Source organism: Grampus griseus, assembly GCF_964374135.1.
Source record: "Grampus griseus genome assembly, chromosome: 14".
Lineage (NCBI taxonomy): Eukaryota > Metazoa > Chordata > Mammalia > Artiodactyla > Delphinidae > Grampus > Grampus griseus.
The window spans coordinates 84,823,813-84,843,659 of NC_139008.1; the positions used below are offsets into that span (position 1 = coordinate 84,823,813).

General features: G+C 42.9%; 1 protein-coding gene across 1 annotated transcript in view; it reads left to right on the plus strand.

Moving 5' to 3' along the window:
- ZNF831 (zinc finger protein 831) overlaps positions 1–19,847 on the plus strand; it is a gene marked incomplete at both ends in the record, with an annotated part of 77,525 nt that overhangs the window by 11,325 nt on the left and 46,353 nt on the right. The window contains one exon of the mRNA XM_082670755.1: positions 17,644–17,795. Coding sequence (XP_082526881.1) covers positions 17,644–17,795 — 152 coding nt within the window. The remainder of the gene's footprint in view (positions 1–17,643; positions 17,796–19,847) is intronic.

A 19,847-nucleotide genomic window follows, 5' to 3' on the forward strand; every position in this document is an offset into this window, starting at 1 on the left:
AGGTGGATACCTAATTGTTCCAGCATGATTTGTTCATCTGTTTGTCTATTTTGATGCATATGCCATGTTGTTTTGATGGCACTGCCTGACTTGAAGGGTTACTCTAAAACTTAAATATTCAAGGCAGTGTGGTATTCACATCAAAATCGACAAATAGATCAATGAAACAGAATAAAGAATACAGAAATAGACCACACATACATGGTCAATTGATTTTTGACTAAGGTTCAAAGGAAGTTCAATGGCAAAAGTATAGTCTTTTCAACAAATTTTGCTGGACCTGGAAAGTTTCCCCACCAGGAAGCCAAGGCAATCATGAGGCTCACCTCATCTGTTCCTCTTCTCTCAGGGACCACTGCCTTCATTGCTTGGCGTCTAATGTCCTGAGAATCATTGTTTTAGACATTTGTCCATTTTTTTATTTGGGAGGGCACATCTAGTCACTGCTGTACCATCTCGGTCAGAAGAATTCCCTGGACTAAGGCAATGGCCTCTTAATTGGTCCCCTGCTTTTACATGTCTGTCGAGTTTTAAATTTAATTCCTGACAATATTATATTTATTTTTTTTAAGTTCCATTTGATTATTTTTCAGATCTGCCTGGTCATTTTTATAGTCTCTTGCTCTTTACTCTTCTTTTTTTAAATGGAGGCATGATTGACAAACATAAAATCTGTGTATATTTAATATATACGTCTTGACCAGTCAGGAGGTACATGTACACCCACGAAGCCGTCACCACATTCAGTGGCCTACACTTTCCTAAACTTATCCGTCATCTCTAGAAGTTTCTTCCCTTCCTCTTTTTTGTTTTTTGATAAGAATATTTGACATAAAAGTTAAATTTTATGTAAACTTTAAATGAAAAAAATTTTAAGTATATAATACAGTATCGTTAACTGTATCGTTAACGATAGTTATCGTTTAAGTATTAGATATACAGATATCGTTTAAGTATATAATACAGTATCGTTAACGATACAGTTATCGTTTAAGTATTAGATATACAGATATCGTTTAAGTATATAGATAGTATACAGATATCGTTTAAGTATATAATACAGTATCGTTAACGGTATCGTTTTAAGTATATAATACAGTATCGTTAACTGTATGCACTGTGGTGTGCAGTAGATATCTAGTATTTTTTCATTTTGTGGAAGCGAAACTTTGTACCCTTAGATCAACACCTTCTTGATCCTCCCTCCCTCCATCCCTGGTAACCACTATTCTGTTCTCTGTTTTGATGACATTGACTACGTTAGGTTCCTGATTTAAGTGGGATCATGTAGTATTTGTTCTGTATCTGGCTTATTTCATTTAGCATAATATTATCCAGTTCATCCCTGTTGTAGTAAATGGCAATATTTCTCTCCTTTTTAAGACAAGTAATATCCCATTTTATGTATACACCACATTTTCTTTATCTAGTCATCGATGGATGTTTGGGTTGTTTCCATGTCTTGGCTATTGTAAATAATGCTGCAATGAACATAGGTGTGCAGTTATCTCTTCAAGATCCTGCTTTCAATTTGTTTGGGTATTTACCCAGAAGTGGGATTGCTGGGTCATAGAGGACTTCTATTTTTAAGGTTTTGAGGCACTTTCATACTGCTTTCCGTAATGGCTGCATAAATTTACATTCCTACCAACAATGTACAAGGGTCCCCTATTCTCCACATCCTCACCAACACTTACCTTTTGCCTCTTTGATGAGAGCCATTTTAAGAGGTGTGAGGTGATATGTGTAGGTTTGATTTGTATTTCCCTGATGTTGAGCACCTTTTCATATACCTGTTGGCCATTCGTATGTCTTCTTTTGAGAAATATCTATTCATGTCCTTTGCCCATTTAATAATTGAGTTCTTGGGTTTTTTCCCTATTCGTTTTGCTATTCAGTTGTGTGAGTTCCTTATGTATTTAGGATATTGGTTCCCTGTCAGATATATGGTTTGCAAATATTTTCTACCATTCCCTAGGTTACCATTTCATTCTGTTGATTGTTTCCTTTGCTGTGCAGAGGCTTTTTGGTTTGATGTTGACCCACGTGTTTATTGTTGCTTTTGTGGCCTGTGCTTTTGGCATCATATCCAAGAAATCATTACCAAGGCCAGTACAAGCAGATTTTCTCTATGTTTCCTTCTAAGAGTTTTAGTTTCAGGTCTTATGTTTAGGTCTTTAATGCATTTGGAGTTGATTTTTTGTGTATGGTGTAAGACAAGGGTCTAATTTCACTGTTTTGCATGTGGAAATCCAGTTTTCCCAACACCATTTATTGAAGAGACTATCTTTTCCCCATTGTATATTCTTGTCCTCTTCCTCCCACCCCCATTGAAAATCAGTTTACAGTAAATGTGGGGGTTTATTTCTGGTCTCTTTATTCTGTTCCATTTGTTAATACATCTGTTTTTATGCCAGTACCATACTGTTTCTATTACTGTAGCTTTGTGATATATTTTAAAAACCCAGGAAGTGTGATGCCTCCTGCTTTGTTCTTCTTGCTCAAGATTGCTTCAGTTATTTGGAGTCTCTTGTGGTTCCATATGTATTTTAGGATTGTTTTTTCTATTTATGTAAACTGTACTCTTATTTTCAACCTTTTAAAAAGACACACTAAATATTTTGCATCTGATAATGCCAACACAGGAAGTCTTGGCATGTCTGACTCTGTTTTATATATGAGCTCTCACTTATGGTATCTTGTTTCCTTGTTTGTTTTTGGATATTTGATGGTGAGCTGAGACTTTTGCAACTTTGTGGTGGGTTTCTCCAGTAATGATTTGTTTTGCTTCTGCTAGGTGCCTGGGGGCACACAATGAGCACTACTTTAAATAAGGTTCTTGGTGGTAGGTTTCTCCATGTCACAGGGTAGTGTGAATTCAGATTGCAAACCCATGAGAAGACTGTCTTATTGTTATGAAATTAACAGGAGAGACTTTTGCCCCCTCCACTCAGTGATAAGATTGGAATTAAAAAATATATATATTCTCTGGGCAGGTGGTGGGGGTAGGATGTATTATCCCTAATTAACCCATATATTGAGGGTATAGCCTCTGAGGTCTCAGTTTTCTGCAGGAGTAGAGGTTGGATATTCCACCTGACTCACAGGGTAGATTCTGGGTTTGAATCATGCATGCTGAACCCCACCAGACAATGGAAGTGGAAGAGCAGGATCGTGGAAACAAAAGGGCAAGCTCACCTGGTTTGGCAAATGCCCTCAAAATGAAATCACTCTCACTTTTTTCCACTTGGTTTTTAACTTTTAAATATATCTTACCTTTTAATCAGAACACCAATGCGTTTAAATATAAATTGTAAACATTTTTATATTTAACCTACATTTTTCGTTGGTTTCAGTATAAGGGTAAATATGGGGGTAGTCAACCAAAGTAACCAGTTCACTGTACTGTTAGAAATGGGCTTCTTATTTTCTAACCTTGCTTATGCTTCTTTGCTCATCAAGAAATTGCATATTTTGATGTAGTCAGATGGAGTTACCTTTTCCTTTACGATTATTATTTTTTGTTCTTGTCCAAGAAATTTTTCCTTGTCTCAAGCCCCCAATGTCACAAATACAAAAAGATAGTCCCTTATGTTCTTTCTCTCTATATATTAATGCAAAGAAGGATTTATTTTTATTTTTGTTTATATAGAAAACAGTGGACCTTGGGTCAAGGTTGGCTCTTGGCTTGTTTCTGTATGCCCTGTGTACGTCCTGTATACCTGTATGTGAGGTAGGCATGATTTTTACATTTTAAAAAGAATGTGTATATGTATACTGGATTGGCCAAAAAGTTCATTCAGGTTCGTCTGTAAGATGGTACCAAAAACCCGAACGAACTTTATGGCCACCCCAATACATACATACATACACACACACACACACACACACATGTGTATATATATGTATATGAAAAATGTGTGGCAGAGATTGTATGTGGCTTGTAAGGTCTAAAATATTTATTACCTGGACCTTTATATAAAAAGCTTATAGACCCCTGGCCCAATCCCCTTTTTTCACTTATTTGCTGTATTTTAACTTCCCGTTCGTACCTGAAGTTTATTTCAGGGCCCTCCCTTGTGTATCATTCGACTCTTTGTTGCCAGCTCCAAACAGCACACTGTAATGAAAATGGGTGTTGTCATTAATGAAAGCACATGAGTTAAAGGAGAGGGATTAGAAAAGACAGGGTCCATTTTCAGAGTGGAAATGGGAAAATGTAGAAAATTCATTCTTGGACACCTAATTGCCCTGACATTAACTAGAGGCATAGAGATTCAAAGCATTCATTAGCAATGTCTCGGCCGTGCCCAGAGCAGGCACTGGGCCATGGAATTGAATTTTACTGATTAATTTGTAACTGTGTACAGTGCTGTACAAAGCATGAAACACTCAGAGACTTGTTCTACGGAGCTCCTGACAACGAACAAGGAATTATGAAGCCCCAGGTGAAGCGGGATGAGTGGAGAGGAGGTTGGAGGTTATATGGGTGAAGGGTGCTTTGCAAACCCTAAAATGTAGCTTCGTCACAGAAGGGGAGAGCACAGGAGAACGCACAGAGGATGGAAATCTCTTAATTGATGGTGTTTTTCCTTATAAAGCAGATGTTTATAGTCTGAGCCTGTGTCTGCTCACTTTTTACTCATTCAACGAGGTAACTCTGAGGTGAGATGGAGACGCAGACCTAGGGACGAGGTGGCCGCCACTCCTCATGGCTGAGACCCTCTGTGACGTGCTCCACGGCACCAGAGCTTTGACCCCAGTCTCATGTCCGGTTTGGTGGGATGCTGAGGGTCTGCTATACCTCCACTCCACTTCTCTTTGCTTTGTTACTCCCCGTGGGATCAAGAGAGGAAAGTGAGGAGGATGATATGACACACCACATACTCCTTCCCCAGGATGAGCGTGTGTCAGGCAGGCCACGCAAACCTGCAAGTCTGCCTCCTTGGATGTACCTTCCAAGACCTGGCTGATAAAAGGGACAGTGGGCATGGGGGTCAGGGCGGGATTGGAGTAGGCAGGGTGGTCAGTGGCTGTCAACCGGCATCAAGATACATGACAGACCTCACCCTGCCTCCTTTTGTGAGCTTCCCACTGGACTCCAGGCAAAGCTGGTGTCCCCTGTGCTCTTGACCTTGGTCCACCAGTCATCAGTGCCCCGGCTGGAGCTGACCTGGGGTAAGAAAGCTTTCTTCTGATTGGTCTTCCATGAGGTCTGTAAACAAAGATATTGTGCTGTTCTTACGTAAGTGCTGATAATGTCGGCTCTTACAGGAAGATCTACAGAGAGAGAGACCAAGAGAGCAGAGGGTGTGTCAAGCATGAGTTGGATTTAAAGTCTGGCCCTTAAATAGCAGCTTATTAAAACAAAATGTAAAGCACTGTACAAGACAGCTAAAAGCAGAGAATTAGACATGAATACAAAAATCTAGACTGATCTTCAAAACATAGCCTTGAGTAAAAATAAAGTGAGAATAAGAATGGCTCTGTGGCACAATGTCACGCACAAAAGCGACACTACATATTCATAAGCATACATGCATATTTAAGGAGGTTTGGCAAACATGCCCGAGTGCTTCTGGGGGAAATAGGCGGATGGGAGTGAGAAGAAGAGAAGCAGGGGCGACACTCTAACCTTGCATCTGAGGTTGGGCTGCCTAGAAGCAGAGCCTGAGACGGGGATTCTTGTACAAGAGATTTACGCAGCGAGGGCTCTTAGGAGACGTGTAAGGGATGACGGAAGCAGACAAGGGCGACGGAAGAACTCAGCAAAGATGCGGGCTTGGGTGTCCAGTCGCGCCTGATCCCACAGGGAGCTCTGGAGTGTGAAGTGCATCCCAGAGATGGTCCCGCTCAGAGGCAAAGGGACTGGGCTCTCACACCCTGTGACAGTCAGTCAATGGCTAAGGGCCCTTCGTGGGGGGTGTGCACACTCCCCCAGGCCTTCCAGGCAAGCTGGCTCCCACTGGCCTAGGGCAGCCCTCTTGAGAAGGTGGTAAGTGTGCGTCCCAGCAGTCGGCCCCAGACGAGCAGCCTGGTGAAGGCGGTGGAGACAGGCACTAATGGCATCTGCTGAACCGCGAGGGGCCTTGCAGGACGGGTGATGGCGAGCTTGCATGGCCTGCCCCACCGTGGCTGTCCGTTCCCAGAGTGATGCTGCTCTAGGAGGGGCTGCACGCAGAATGTTCTGGAGAACACAGGAGGGAAAAAAGGAGACCCTGCCCATGACTAAACAAAAATTGCTTTGAAGACAATGCCAAGATCCACTTGGGCTCCCCCCAAGGCCGAAAGGGTCCAAATTCTGTCTTAATGAGATCTGAATCCAGAGGCTGGAGCGCTCTCAGCAGTCTCCTCGTTGTTTTCATTGAGCGCAGTTCCTCGCTTTTGTCCGTTTTCCAAAAGCAAACCTCCCTGCAGTTCAAACTGTGCCATTCTTAACACCTGCCAGCTTGTAGGCAGTCACCCACTGACTGGGGGCAAAGGTGACCCACAGCACACGGGGGAAGAATGCTCCCACACCTCCCACCTTCCTTCCTGCCTTTGTCTCTGTACTTGGAAATCACTCTCCCCCGGCCCAGCAGGAGCCCTGACTGGTTCAGGGATTTGTGATTAGCAGAACGGCAGCCCTGTTGCTCTCCACCTGGGCTCAGATAGTCTTTCAGGAACCTGGGGTCTTGACAAGCAGGGATGAGTTGCTTCAAAGAACCAGGAAGGCACCCCTGGGGAGTGACAGCTCCTGCCCAGGGCCCAGGAGGCCATAGTGCCTGTAAGTGGAGCCTCTCCCACACATGAAAAAGATGCAGAAAAAGTCGCTTTTTCTTTGTTGCTGCTATGAAAATGAGCGCCCAAGAGGATACGGAATTCTGCAGATCTTACTTAAATTAAATTCTGCAAGCAGCCCTGATTATTAGGGGACGGCGGCTGGATGTTGGCGGCAGCTCAGACAAATGAGAAAGAAAAATGGCCAAGCAGGTTACCTCACCTTCCTCCCCAGCCTGGCGGCTCTAAAGAGCATCATCGAGGGAACAGAATTCTTGTAAACTGAGGCTTGCAAAGGGAAGGGAGTCCCTGTGGCTCAACCAGGCAGCTAGAAGCGGTGCAAAGATCTTTCCAAAGAGCTGAGCACTGATAATGGTCAAAATGGTTCAGGGACTCGAGTGAAGAGTTTAGCTCCCACCTGGCTCCAGGGCTTCGAGTCTTAGGGCATATTGCAGGCGTTCTGCCTCTCAGTTCTTTCAGCTGCCAAGTGGGGCGCTAGACCAGCTTGCTGGTCTGCTTTTGGCTGCACGTTCTTATTGGTAAAAAATTTTTAGCCTGCACCCTAAGAAATGCACAACTGTTCATTTACCAGTTATCCATCTGTTCTACTCCCCTAATGTATTATGTACATTATAAAGGACCTGCAACAATAGATATAAGAAAGTCTAGATAAAAATAACTGTAGATAGAAGCTCAGTATTTTTTTTTTAATTTATTTGATTGAAGTATAGTTGATTTACAGTGTTGTGTTAATTTCTGCTGTACAGCAAAGTGATTCAGTTATACGTACATATATATATATATATATACACATTCTTTTCCATTATGGTTTATCCCAGGATATTGAATATAGTTCCCTGTGCTATACAGTAGGACCTTGTTATTTATCCATTCTATATATAATAGTTTGCATATGCTAATCCCAAACTCCCGATCCATTTCTCTCCGCTCCCCCCACTTGGCAACCACACATCTGTTCTCTATGTATGTGAGCCCGTTTCTGTGTTGTAGTTAAGTTCATTTGTGTCATATTTTAGATTCCACATGTAAGTGGTATCGTACGGTATTTGTCTTCTCTTTCTGACTTACTTCATTTAGTATGATAATGTCTAGGTCTCATGTTGCTGCAAATGACATTATTTCATTATTTTCTTATGGCTGAGTAGTATTCCGTTGTATATATATACCACATCTTCTTTATCCATTCATCTGTCAATGGACATTTAGATTGTTTCCATGTCTTGGCTATTGTGAATAATGCTGCTATGAACATAGGAGTGCTTGTATCTTTTTGAATTATAGTTTTGTCTGGATATATCCCCAGGAGTGGGATAGCTGGATCATATGACAACTCTATGCTTAGTTTTTAGAGGAACCTCCATACTGTTTTCCACAGTGGCTGTACCAATATACATTTCCATCAACAGTGTAGGAGGGTTCCCATTTCTCCACGCCCTCTCCAGCATTTGTTATTTGTAGAATTTTTAATGATGGCATTCTGATGGTGTGAGGTGCTACCTCATTGTAGTTTGTTTGTTTGTTTTTTATTTAAACTAACATAGCATTGTAAAGCAATTAAACTCCAATAAAGATGTTAAAAAAAAAAACCCAAACATTAACCATAAAATAAGCACCAGTTGGTTTTGAATAGCTGTATAGGCCTGCCCAGAGGTAGAGGGCAATGTTGATAGTTTCCTTAAAAATTATTTTTATTTTTATTTTTTAGGATTATTTAGAAGCCTTTTGCTTGTCATGTTGCTTTGATAGATACCAGATTTTGCACAAATTAAGAAACCATAAATGCATGTCTTACATGTTTTGTTGTAAGTGATATGTAGGATGTTTGTCATTTAAATAGCAGTTTAGAGTTATGATTACAATAATTCCTACCATAAGGAATAACTGTCTAAGCAGTTCCCATAGACCATAGACACCATGTCACATATTCGGGTCTTTCTACCTTTGTCTTCCTCCCTCCCTCTGTCCTTTCTTTTGGGGTTATTAAAAACAAACACACAAAAGACATTCATTAAGGGTCCTGAGCTGGGTGCTCAGTATTTAGACTTAACCTCAGTCATTTTAGACGAGACTTCCCAGTTGTGGAGCTCACTTTGACATGTGTTCCTTGCTGGCCATTTCCAGCAGCAAGACGGGAGGCCTCAGGAAGCCATCCTGTGATTAAGAAGCCTTGGCTCCGTTGTGACTTCTGGTTACAATCACAAGCCCTCTGCATTTCTGGAAGTGGCTCTGATGGGCAGGGGTTGCTGGAAGGTCTCTCTCTAAGCCTTTCTGGGGGATCATCAATGGATCCACTAGGAATAAACACTTCATCATTGGTGGTAAGACTTCAGGTGATCAGAAAATGGTCAGATTCTGTTACAGGAGATTTCCTTTTATGATATATGGGAACAATATCATAAAATTGTATCACAAAATTGAATTGGTAATCTCAACATTCTGGTGGAACCCTGGTCTTCAACAGATTTTTCACTTGTCTTTAAATCAACTCTACAATACCAGCTTTTATCTAGTATTTTCATGGGTAGCCAAGCTTGACTTTGAATATATTTACTGGTCTTTTGGTTTTTACGTGTATCTTTACTATTTCCTTATTAGAAGGGAATACTTTATTTTTGTTTCTTTTTTTTTAAGGTTTAATTTTATTAGGAAGATTAAAGATTTTGTATCTTAGAAAGCAGTATCAAAACCATTTATTATCTGAAGTGAAATATGAATGATTAACTTCTTTCATAAAATCAATAAAATGGAATCGACTGAAAAAATCAATGTACTTTGTAAATATGTCTTTTAAAGTATTTTCTTTTTTTTTAACATCTTTATTGGAGTATAATTGCTTTACAATGGTATGTTAGTTTCTGCTTTACAACAAAATGAATCAGTTATATATATACATATGTTCCCATATCTCTTCCCTCTCGCGTCTCCCTCCCTCCCACCCTCCCTATCCCACCCCTCCAGGCGGTCACAAAGCACCGAGCTGATCTCCCTGTGCTATGCAGCTGCTTCCCACTAGCTATCTACCTTACGTTTGGTAGTGTATATATGTCCATGCCTCTCTCTCGCTTTGTCACACCTTACCCTTCCCCCTCCCCATATCCTCAAGTCCATTCTCCAGTAGGTCTGTGTCTTTATTCCTGTTTTACCCCTAGGTTCTTCATGACATTTTTTTTCTTAAATTCCATATATATGTGTTAGCATACGGTATTTGTCTCTCTCTTTCTGACTTACTTCACTCTGTATGACAGACTCTAGGTCTATCCACCTCAATACAAATAGCTCAATTTCGTTTCTTTTTATGGCTGAGTAATATTCCATTGTATATATGTGCCACATCTTCTTTATACATTCATCCGATCATGGACACTTAGGTTGTTTCCATGTCTGGGCTATTGTAAATAGAGCTGCAATGAACATTTTGGTACATGACTCTTTTTGAATTATGGTTTTCTCAGGATATATGCCCAGTAGTGGGATTGCTGGGTCATATGGTAGTTCTATTTGTAGTTTTTTAAGGAACCTCCATACTGTTCTCCACAGTGGCTGTATCAATTTACATTCCCACCAACAGTGCAAGAGGGTTCCCTTTTCTCCACACCCTCTCCAGCATTTATTGTTTCTAGATTTTTTGATGATGGCCATTCTGACTGGTGTGAGATGATATCTCATTGTAGTTTTGATTTGCATTTCTCTAATGATTAGTGATGTTGAGCATTCTTTCATGTGTTTGTTGGCAGTCTGTATATCTTCTTTGGAGAAATGTCTATTTAGGTCTTCTGCCCATTTTTGGATTGGGTTGTTTGTTTTTTTGTTATTGAGCTGCATGAGCTGCTTATAAATTTTGGAGATTAATCCTTTGTCAGTTGCTTCATTTGCAAATATTTTCTCCCATTCTGAGGGTTGTCTTTTGGTCTTGTTTATGGTTTCCTTTGCTGTGCAAAAGCTTTGAAGTTTCATTAGGTCCCATTTGTTTATTTTTGTTTTTATTTCCATTTCTCTAGGAGGTGGGTCAAAAAGGATCTTGTGATTTATGTCATAGAGTGTCCTGCCTATGTTTTCCTCTAAGAGTTTGACAGTTTCTGGCCTTACACTTAGGTCTTTAATCCATTTGGAGCTTATTTTTGTGTATGGTGTTAGGGAGTGATCTAATCTCATACTTTTACATGTACCTGTCCAGTTTTCCCAGCACCACTTATTGAAGAGGCTGTCCTTTCTCCACTGTACATTCCTGCCTCCTTTATCAAAGACAAGGTGACCATATGTGCGTGGGTTTATCTCTGGGCTTTCTATCCTGTTCCATTGATCTATCTTTCTGTTTTTGTGCCAGTACCATACTGTCTTGATTACTGTAGCTTTGTAGTGTAGTCTGAAGTCAGGGAGCCTGATTCCTCCAGCTCTGTTTTTCATTCTCAAGATTGCTTTGGCTATTTGGGGTCTTTTGTGTTTCCATACAAATTGTGAAATTTTTTGTTCTAGTTCTGTGAAAAATGCCAGTGGTAGTTTGATAGGGATTGATTGAATCTGTAGATTGCTTTGGGTAGTAGAGTCATTTCCACAGTGTTGATTCTTCCAATCCAAGAACATGGTATATCTCTCCATCTATCTGTATCATCTTTAATTTCTTTCATCAGTGTCTTATAACTTTCTGCATACAGGTCTTTTGTCTCCTTAGGTAGGTTTATTCCTAGATATTTTATTCTTTTTGTTGCAATGGTAAATGGGAGTGTTTTCTTGATTTCACTTTCAGATTTTTCATCATTAGTGTATAGGAATGCCAGAGATTTCTGTGCATTAATTTTGTATCCTGCTACTTTACCAAATTCATTGATTAGCTCTAGTAGTTTTCTGGTAGCATCTTTAGGATTCTTTATGTATAGTATCATGTTGTCTGCAAACAGTGACAGCTTTACTTCTTTTCTGACGTGGATTCCTTTTATTGCCTTTTCTTCTCTGATTGCTGTGGCTAAAACTTCCAAAACTATGTTGAATAAGAGTGGTGAGAGTGGGCAACCTTGTCTTGTTCCTGATCTTAGTGGAAATGCTTTCAGTTTTTCACCATTGAGGATGATGCTGGCTGTGGGTCTGTCATATATGGCCTTTATTATGTTGAGGAAAGTTCCCCCTATGCCTACTTTCTGCAGGGTTTTTATCATAAATGGATGTTGAATTTTGTCGAAAGCTTTCTCCGCATCTATTGAGATGATCATATGGTTTTTCTCCTTCAATTTGTTAATATGGTGTATCACGTTGATTGATTTGCATATATTGAAGAATCCTTGCATTCCTGGAATAAACCCCACTTGATCATGGTGTATGATCCTTTTAATGTGCTGTTGGATTTTGTTTGCTAGTATTTTGTTCAGGATTCTTACATCTATGTTCATCAGTGATATTGGCCTGTAGTTTTCTTTCTTTGTGACATCCTTGTCTGGTTTTGGTATCACGGTGATGGCGGCCTTGTAGAATGAGTTTGGGAGTGTTCCTCCCTCTGCTATATTTTGGAAGAGTTTGAGAAGGATAGGTGTTATCTCTTCTCTAAATGTTTGATAGAATTCGCCTGTGGTCCTGGGCTTTTGTTTGTTGGAAGATTTTTAATCGCAGTTTCAATTTCAGTGCTTGTGATTGGTCTGTTCATATTTTCTATTTCTTCCTGATTCAGTCTTGGCAGGTTGTGCCTTTCTAAGAATTTGTCCATTTCTTCTAGGTTGTCCATTTTATTGGCATAGAGTTGCTTGTAGTAATCTCTCATGATCTTTTGTATTTCTGCAGTGTCAGTTGTTACTTCTCCTTTTTCATTTCTAATTCTATTGACTTGAGTCTTCTCCCGTTTTTTCTTGGTGAGTCTGGCTAATGGTTTATCAATTTTGTTTATCTTCTCAAAGAACCAGCTTTTAGTTTTATTGATCTTTGCTATCGTTTCCTTCATTTCTTTTTCTTTATTTCTGATCTGATCTTTATGATTTCTTTCCTTCTGCTAACTTTGGGGTTTTTTTGTTCTTCTTTCTCTAATTGCTTTAGGTGCAAGGTTAGGTTGTTTATTCGTGATGTTTCCTGTTCTTACCTGTTTCTTAAGGTAGGATTGTATTGCTATAAAATTCCCTCTTAGAACTGCTTTTGCTGCATCCCATAGATTTTGGGTCGTTGTGTCTCCATTGTCATTTGTTTCTAGGTATTTTTTAATTTCCTCTTTGATTTCTTCAGTGATCACTTCATTATTAAGTAGTGTATTGTTTAGCCTCCATGTGTTTGTATTTTTTACAGATCTTTTCTGGTAATTGATATCTAGTCTCATAGTGTTGTGGTTGGAAAAGATACTTGATACAATTTCAATTTTCTTAAATTTACCAAGGCTTGATTTGTGACCCAGGATATGATGTATCCTGGAGAATGTTCCATGAGCACTAGAGAAAAACGTGTATTCTGTTGTTTTTGGATGGAATGTCCTATAAATATCAATTAAGTCCATCTTGTTTAATGTATCATTTAAAGCTTGTGTTTCCTTATTTATTTTCATTTTGGATGATCTGTCCATTGGTCAAAGTGGGGTGTTAAAGTCCCCTACTACGAATGTGTTACTGTGGATTTCCCCTTTTATGGCTGTTAGTATTTGCCTTATGTATTGAGGTGCTCCTATGTTGGGTGCATAAATATTTACAATTGTTATATCTTCTTCATGGATTGATCCCTTGATCATTATGTAGTGTCCTTCTTTGTCTCTTCTAATAGTCTTTATTTTAAAGTCTATTTTGTCTGATATGAGAATTGCTACTCCAGCTTTGTTTTGGTTTCTATTTGCATGAAATATCTTTTTCCATCTCCTTACTTTCAGTCTGTATGTGTCTCTAGGTCTGAAGTGGGTCTCTTGTAGACAGCAAATATATGGGTCTTGTTTCTGTATCCATTCAGCCAATCTGTGTCTTTTGGTGGGAGCATTTAGTCCATTTACATTTAAGGTAATTATCGATATGTATGTTCCTATTCCCATTTTCTTAATTGTTGTGGGTTCATTATTTGTAATTGTTGTAGGTCTTTTCCTTCTCTTGTGTTTCTTGCTTAGACAAGTTCCTTTAGCAGTTGTTGTAGAGCTGGTTTTGTGGTGCTGAACTCTCTCAGCTTTTGCTTGTCTGTAACGGCTTTAATTTCTCCATCAAATCTGAATGAGATCCTTGCTGGGTACAGTAATCTTGGTAGCAGGTTTTTCTCCTTCATCACTTTTAATATGTCCTGCCAGTCCCTTCTGGCTTGCAGAGTTTCTGCTGAAAGATCAGCTGTTTACCTTATGGGGATTCCCTTATGTGTTATTTGTTGTTTTTCCCTTGCTGCTTTTAATATGTTCTCTTTATATTTAATTTTTGACAGTTTGATTAATATGTGTCTTGGCGTGTTTCTCCTTGAATTTATCCTGTATGGGACTCTCTGTGCTTCCTGGACTTGATTAACTATTTCCTTTCCCATATTAGGGAAGTTTTCAACTATAATCTCTTCAAATATGTTCTCAGTCCCTTTCTTTTTCTCTTCTTCTTCTGGAACCCCTGTAATTCAAATGTTGGTGCGTTTAATGTTGTCCCAGAGGTCTCTGAGACTGTCCTCAGTTCTTTTCATTCTTTTTTCTTTATTCTGCTCTGCAGTAGTTATTTCCACTCTTTTATCTTCCAGGTCACTTATCCGTTCTTCTGCCTCAGTTATTCTGCTATTGATCCCATCTAGAGTATTTTTCATTTCATTTATTGTGTTGTTCATTGTTGTTTGTTTCATCTTTAGTTCTTCTAAGTCCTTGTTAAATGTTTCTTGCATTTTGTCTATTCTATTTCCAAGATTTTGGATCATCTTTACTATCATTATTCTGAATTCTTTTTCAGGTAGCCTGCCTATTTCCTCTTCATTTGTTAGGTCTGGTGGGTTTTTATCTTGCTCCTTCATCTGCTGTGTGTTTTTCTGTCTTCTCATTTTGCTTATCTTACTGTGTTTGGGGTCTCCTTTTTGCAGGCTGCAGGTTCGTAGTTCCCGTTGTTTTTGGTGTCTGTCCCCAGTGGCTAAAGTTGGTTCAGTGGGTTGTGTAGGCTTCCTGGTGGAGGAGACTAGTGCCTGTGCTCTGGTGGATGAGGCTGGATCTTGTCTTTCTGGTGGGCAGGTCCACGTCTGGTGGTGTGTTTTGGGGTGTCTGTGGACTTATTATGATTTGGGGCAGCCTCTCTGCTAATGGTTGGGGTTGTGTTCCTGTCTTGCTAGTTGTTTGGCATAGGATGTCCAGCACTGTAGCTTGCTGGTCGTTGAGTGAAGCTGGGTGCTGGTGTTGAGATGGAGATCTCTGGGAGATTTTCACCGTTTGATATGTGGAGCTGGGAGGTCTCTTGTGGAACAGTGTCCTGAAGTTGGCTCTCTCACCTCAGAGGCACAGCACTGACTCCTGGCTGCAGCACCAAGAGCCTTTCATCCACACGGCTCAGAAGAAAAGGGAAAAAAAGTAGAAAGAAACAATTATTAGAAGTAGAAAGAAAGGAAGGAGGGAAGGAAGGAAGGAAAAAGAGAAAGAAAGAAGATAAAGTAAAATAAAATAAGATAAAATATAATAAAGTTATTAAAATAAAAAATAATTATTAAGAGAAAAAAAAAACGGACGAATAGAACCATAGGACAAATGGTGGAAGCAAAGCTATACAGACAAAATCTCACACAGAAGCACACACATACAGACTCACAAAAAGAGGAAAAGGGGAAAAAATCATAAATCTTGCTCCAAAGTCCACCTCCTTAATTTGGGATGATCCGTTGTCTATTCAGGTGTTCCACAGCTGCAGGTACTTCAAGTTGATTGTGGAGCTTTAATCCGCTGCTCCTGAGGCTGCTGGGAGGGATTTCCCTTTCTCTTCTTTGTTCTCACAGCTCCCGGGGCTCAGCTTTGGATTGGGCCCCGCCTGTGCGTGTAGGTCGCTGGAGGGCGTCTGTTCTTCGCTCAGACAGGACGAGGTTAAAGGAGCCGCTGATTCGGGGGCTCTGGCTCACTCAGGCCGGGGGAGGGAGGGGCACGGAGGCGGGGCGGGCCTGCGGCGGCAGAGGCCGGCGTGACGTTGCACCAGCCTGAGGGGGCGCCGTGCGTAGCTGGGGAAGTTGTTCCTGGATCCCGGGACCCTGGCAGTAGCGGGCTGCACAGGCTCCCCGGAAGGGGGGTGTGGACAGTGACCTGTGCTCGCACACAGGCTTCTTGGTGGCGGCAGCAGCAGCCTTAGCGTCTCCCGCCCGTCTCTGGGGTCTGTGCTGTTAGCCGCGGCTCGCGCCCATCTCTGGAGCTCCTTTAAGCGGCGCTCTTAATCCCCTCTCCTCGCGCACCAGGAAACAAAGAGGCAAGAAAAAGTCTCTTGCCTCTTCGGCAGCTCCAGACTTTTCCCGGACTCCCTCCCGGCCAGCCGCGGCGTACTAACCCCCTGCAGGCTATGTTCACGCCGCCAACCCCAGTCCTCTCCCTGCGCTCCCACCGAAGCCCGAGCCTCAGCTCCCAGCCCCGGCCGCCCCGGCGCGGGAGCAGACAAGCCTCTCGTCCTGGTGAGTGCCGGTCGGCACCGATCCTCTGTGCGGTAATCTCCCCGCTTTTCCCTCCGCACCCCTGTGGCTGTGCCCTCCTCCGCGGCTCCGAAGCTTTCCCCTCTGTTTATTCTTTTCTCTTTTTCCCTATCCAAGTACGTGGGGGGGTTTCTTGCCTTTTGGGAGGTCTGAGGTCTTCTGCCGGCGTTCGGTAGGTGTTCTGTAGGAGTTGTTCCACGTGTAGATGTATTTCTGGTGTATCTGTGGGGAGAAAGGTGATCCCCGCGTTTTACCCTTCCGCCATCCTCCCGGAAGTCTCACATTGTAGTTTTGATTAGCATTTCTCTAATAGTGATGCTGAGAAGCTCACTATTTTCTTTCTCTACCCTTGTGGTGCCCTCACCCCTGGGATGTGAAGGCTCTGTTTTAGAGATTATTATTTTTTTTTGAATGTTTATTTCACCTTTTATTTATTTAACATCTTTATTGGAGTATAATTGCTTTACGATGGTGTGTTAGTTTCTGCTGTACAACAAAGTGAATCAGCTGTACGTATACATATGTCCCCATCTCCCCTCCCTCTTGCGTCTCCCTCCGTCCCACCCTCCCTATCCCACCCCTGTAGGTGGTCACAAGCCCGGAGCTGGTCTCCCTGTGCTATGCGGCTGCTTCCCACTAGCTTTCTATTTTACATAGACCAGATGATCTGGAAGAGCTTCTCTAGGGGTAGCATGTGTGATGCCCGTTTTTTCAGAGGAGATGCTTTGGGCCTGACCTGTCCAATAACGGTAGGCATTAGCCATCAGTGGCTCTTTAAACTCATTAAAATGAAATTGAATGTAAAGCTCAGTTCCTCGGACACATGAACTACATTTCACTCACTCTAGAGCTGCCTGTGGTTAGTGGCCACCGTATTGGTCCATGCAGGTTATAGAAGACGCCCATCACTGTGGAAAGTTCTACTGGACAGCCTGTTAACTAGTAAGTAGTCAAGACCATATAATTCAGTATTTAATTACAGCAACTGACCTTTATTAAGTGCTTGTTGTGTGCTAAGTGGTGTGGGAAGCATTTTCTAGGCACTATCTCATTTCATCCCTACAATGGCCGCCTGAGTTGCGTCCTGTTTTCATCCCCACGTCCTGGCGGGAGAATGAGGATTGGAGGGAAAAGGGGTTCCTGACAGCTGATGAGCTGCCTGGACCTCACGTCCCTGTGTTCTCCCAGGCTTCCCACACGGACCTGGATTTTATCCTCTGGGCATATCCTGTCTTGGATTTTTGTGCCTGTGAGCTCCCGGACACCCTCTCAAGGCTGATCACTGCACATGTGCTTCTCGTCCCCCAGGTACAAAGGGAATTTCTTGCAAAGTCGTTTCCAGCTGAGAGCCAGCAGACTGAGGAAGCCACACTGGGTGCTGAGAAAAGACGGCCGTTCACCCCCATCCGAGGGGCCGGCCCCACGCAGGACCTGCGGGCAGGCTTCTTCCGAAACGGCAGGTAAGGCTCTCCTTGGAGGTGCATCCAAACCGGGCACCAGGCTGCTGGGCTATGAAATGAGCAGAGCAGCCATCCTTGCTGTCCGGAGCCTGAAGTCCAGCAGGAAGCTGGATGCATGGGGGGTGACGTGGGACAGTCGAGACCCTAAGCTAGGGGAGAGGGTCCTGGGGGAGGATATGGAGAATCCAGTACTGAGAAGACAACAAACGTCCTCAAGTAGTGGCCACGGATGCTCAGCCCTGTCCAAGTACAGGTTCCCTCCAGGACCTGGAAAACCTGAATGGGAACTCTGGGTGCCTCTACTTTTCCCCATCATTAAAGAGGAAGTTCACTGGGTTCTTTCCGCAGGGCCATTGTGAGGCTAAAATGGGTCAGTGGATGGGCTTTTGAATGAATGTGAGATAGAAGAATAGGGAGGAGTTACGATGTGAGAGCTGCAGGGAACATGCTTCCACGGGAGGTGGTAAGCGGGGCCCTCTCCATCATTCTCGGAAACAAACAAAGGATGAACTAATGGAGGCTGCTTCCTGGAAAAGGGCTATTTTAAGGTGCATCACTGGGCAACGAGGGCAAATCGCGTAACTTCTCTGGCCCACAATTTCCCTCCCTTCCTCCCATCTGCCTGGCAGTCATGAGCCCAGCCTTAGCCTTGCTGGCAATGTGTTGACTGGGGAAGATGGAGACCATATTTGAGAAGGTGGCTGGTCCCATCTGGCCAGTGGTGACTGAATTACCACCCTTTTGTGGCTGATTGCTGTTTGTTTGGCTCAAGGGCTGACCCTGGGCTCTGCCTGCTGGCTGCGGTTTTGGTCCCCGGAGACAGTTGGCTGGGGCCCCTCCCCCTCTCCCTCTGTGTGGCTCCAGCGCCCCCTGCGGGCAGATGGTGCTTCCATGCTGCCCCTCGACCCCCCACCTCCAACCCCGACGCCCTCTCTGGTAGGCAGGCAAGGAAGAGGATTAGTCTTTTTCTCAGTGAGAGTTTAAATCAAGGTAGGTATTTGCTCAACTGGTTGGCCAGTTGTGGAAGGCAAAAGCATGGTCTTTTTATGGAACGTCAAGGGTTAAGACCTCATGGGGGGAGGCTGAGTGGGTGTAGACAAAAGTGCAATCAGGGCACCCGGCTTTGCCCTTTCTTCATTTTCTGTGGCTCAATCACCTTGAACTCCACTGCTTTCCTCCTGGTCAGATAGATACAGCCAATAGAACTGCCCATTGGGGTGTTCATGGGCGATACCACCTCCACAGCAGAACCCACCAGAACCCACCAGAACTCTGTCACTTGTCCCTAATGGCAGTGCTTTCCCACCAGCTCTCTTCCCAGCACCATAAATAGAGCTGAATCAAGCTGCTCCTGGAAACTCCCATCAGCTTCCATGTTTCCATTGCTAAGCTCCGTGCTAGAAACTGAAGGGAAAAGACGACAGTCCCTGCTCCGGATAAATGTGGTTCAGGGTGAAGACAGACAGACAGGCTTCCTGTCCATCCTTTGCTCAAATCACATGGGGAATGACACTGGCGGGTCAGTGAGCTCCCTCCTGGGAATCTTATGTCTGTGCAGCGAGGCCGTTGATGGAGGTCTTGCCCACCCAATGGCTCAGTGTGAGGATAGAGCGAGCTCGTGTGTGGCAGGGAATTTGCAAACCCCAAGGCAGGTGATAAATGTTGATAGTAATTATCTCCTGAGCATAATAAGCATATGTGCATTAAGACCTGGCGTGTGCTGAGTGCCAAGTGAGTGTGGAGCGCGTGGTAACCAGTGTGCCTCTTGTTTAGCAGAGGACAAGGTCAGGGTTGGAGGAAGAGCCCAAAGGGGGAGTTTTCTCGGGAGAGACACGGCTTCTTCTGGAAATTCAGGTGTAGGGAGAATAGAACAGAGGCTTTCTGGACTGGGGAAGAAAATTGCCTATGGCAGCCAAAGAAATCGCCACAAACTTGGTCCAAGGTGTATTCTCTCCCAGTTCTGGAGGCCAGGAGTCTCGCTGTCTCTCCGAAGCCTCCAGGGGAGGATCCTTCCCTGCCTCTCAGCTTCTGGGGACTCCAGGCGTCCTTGGC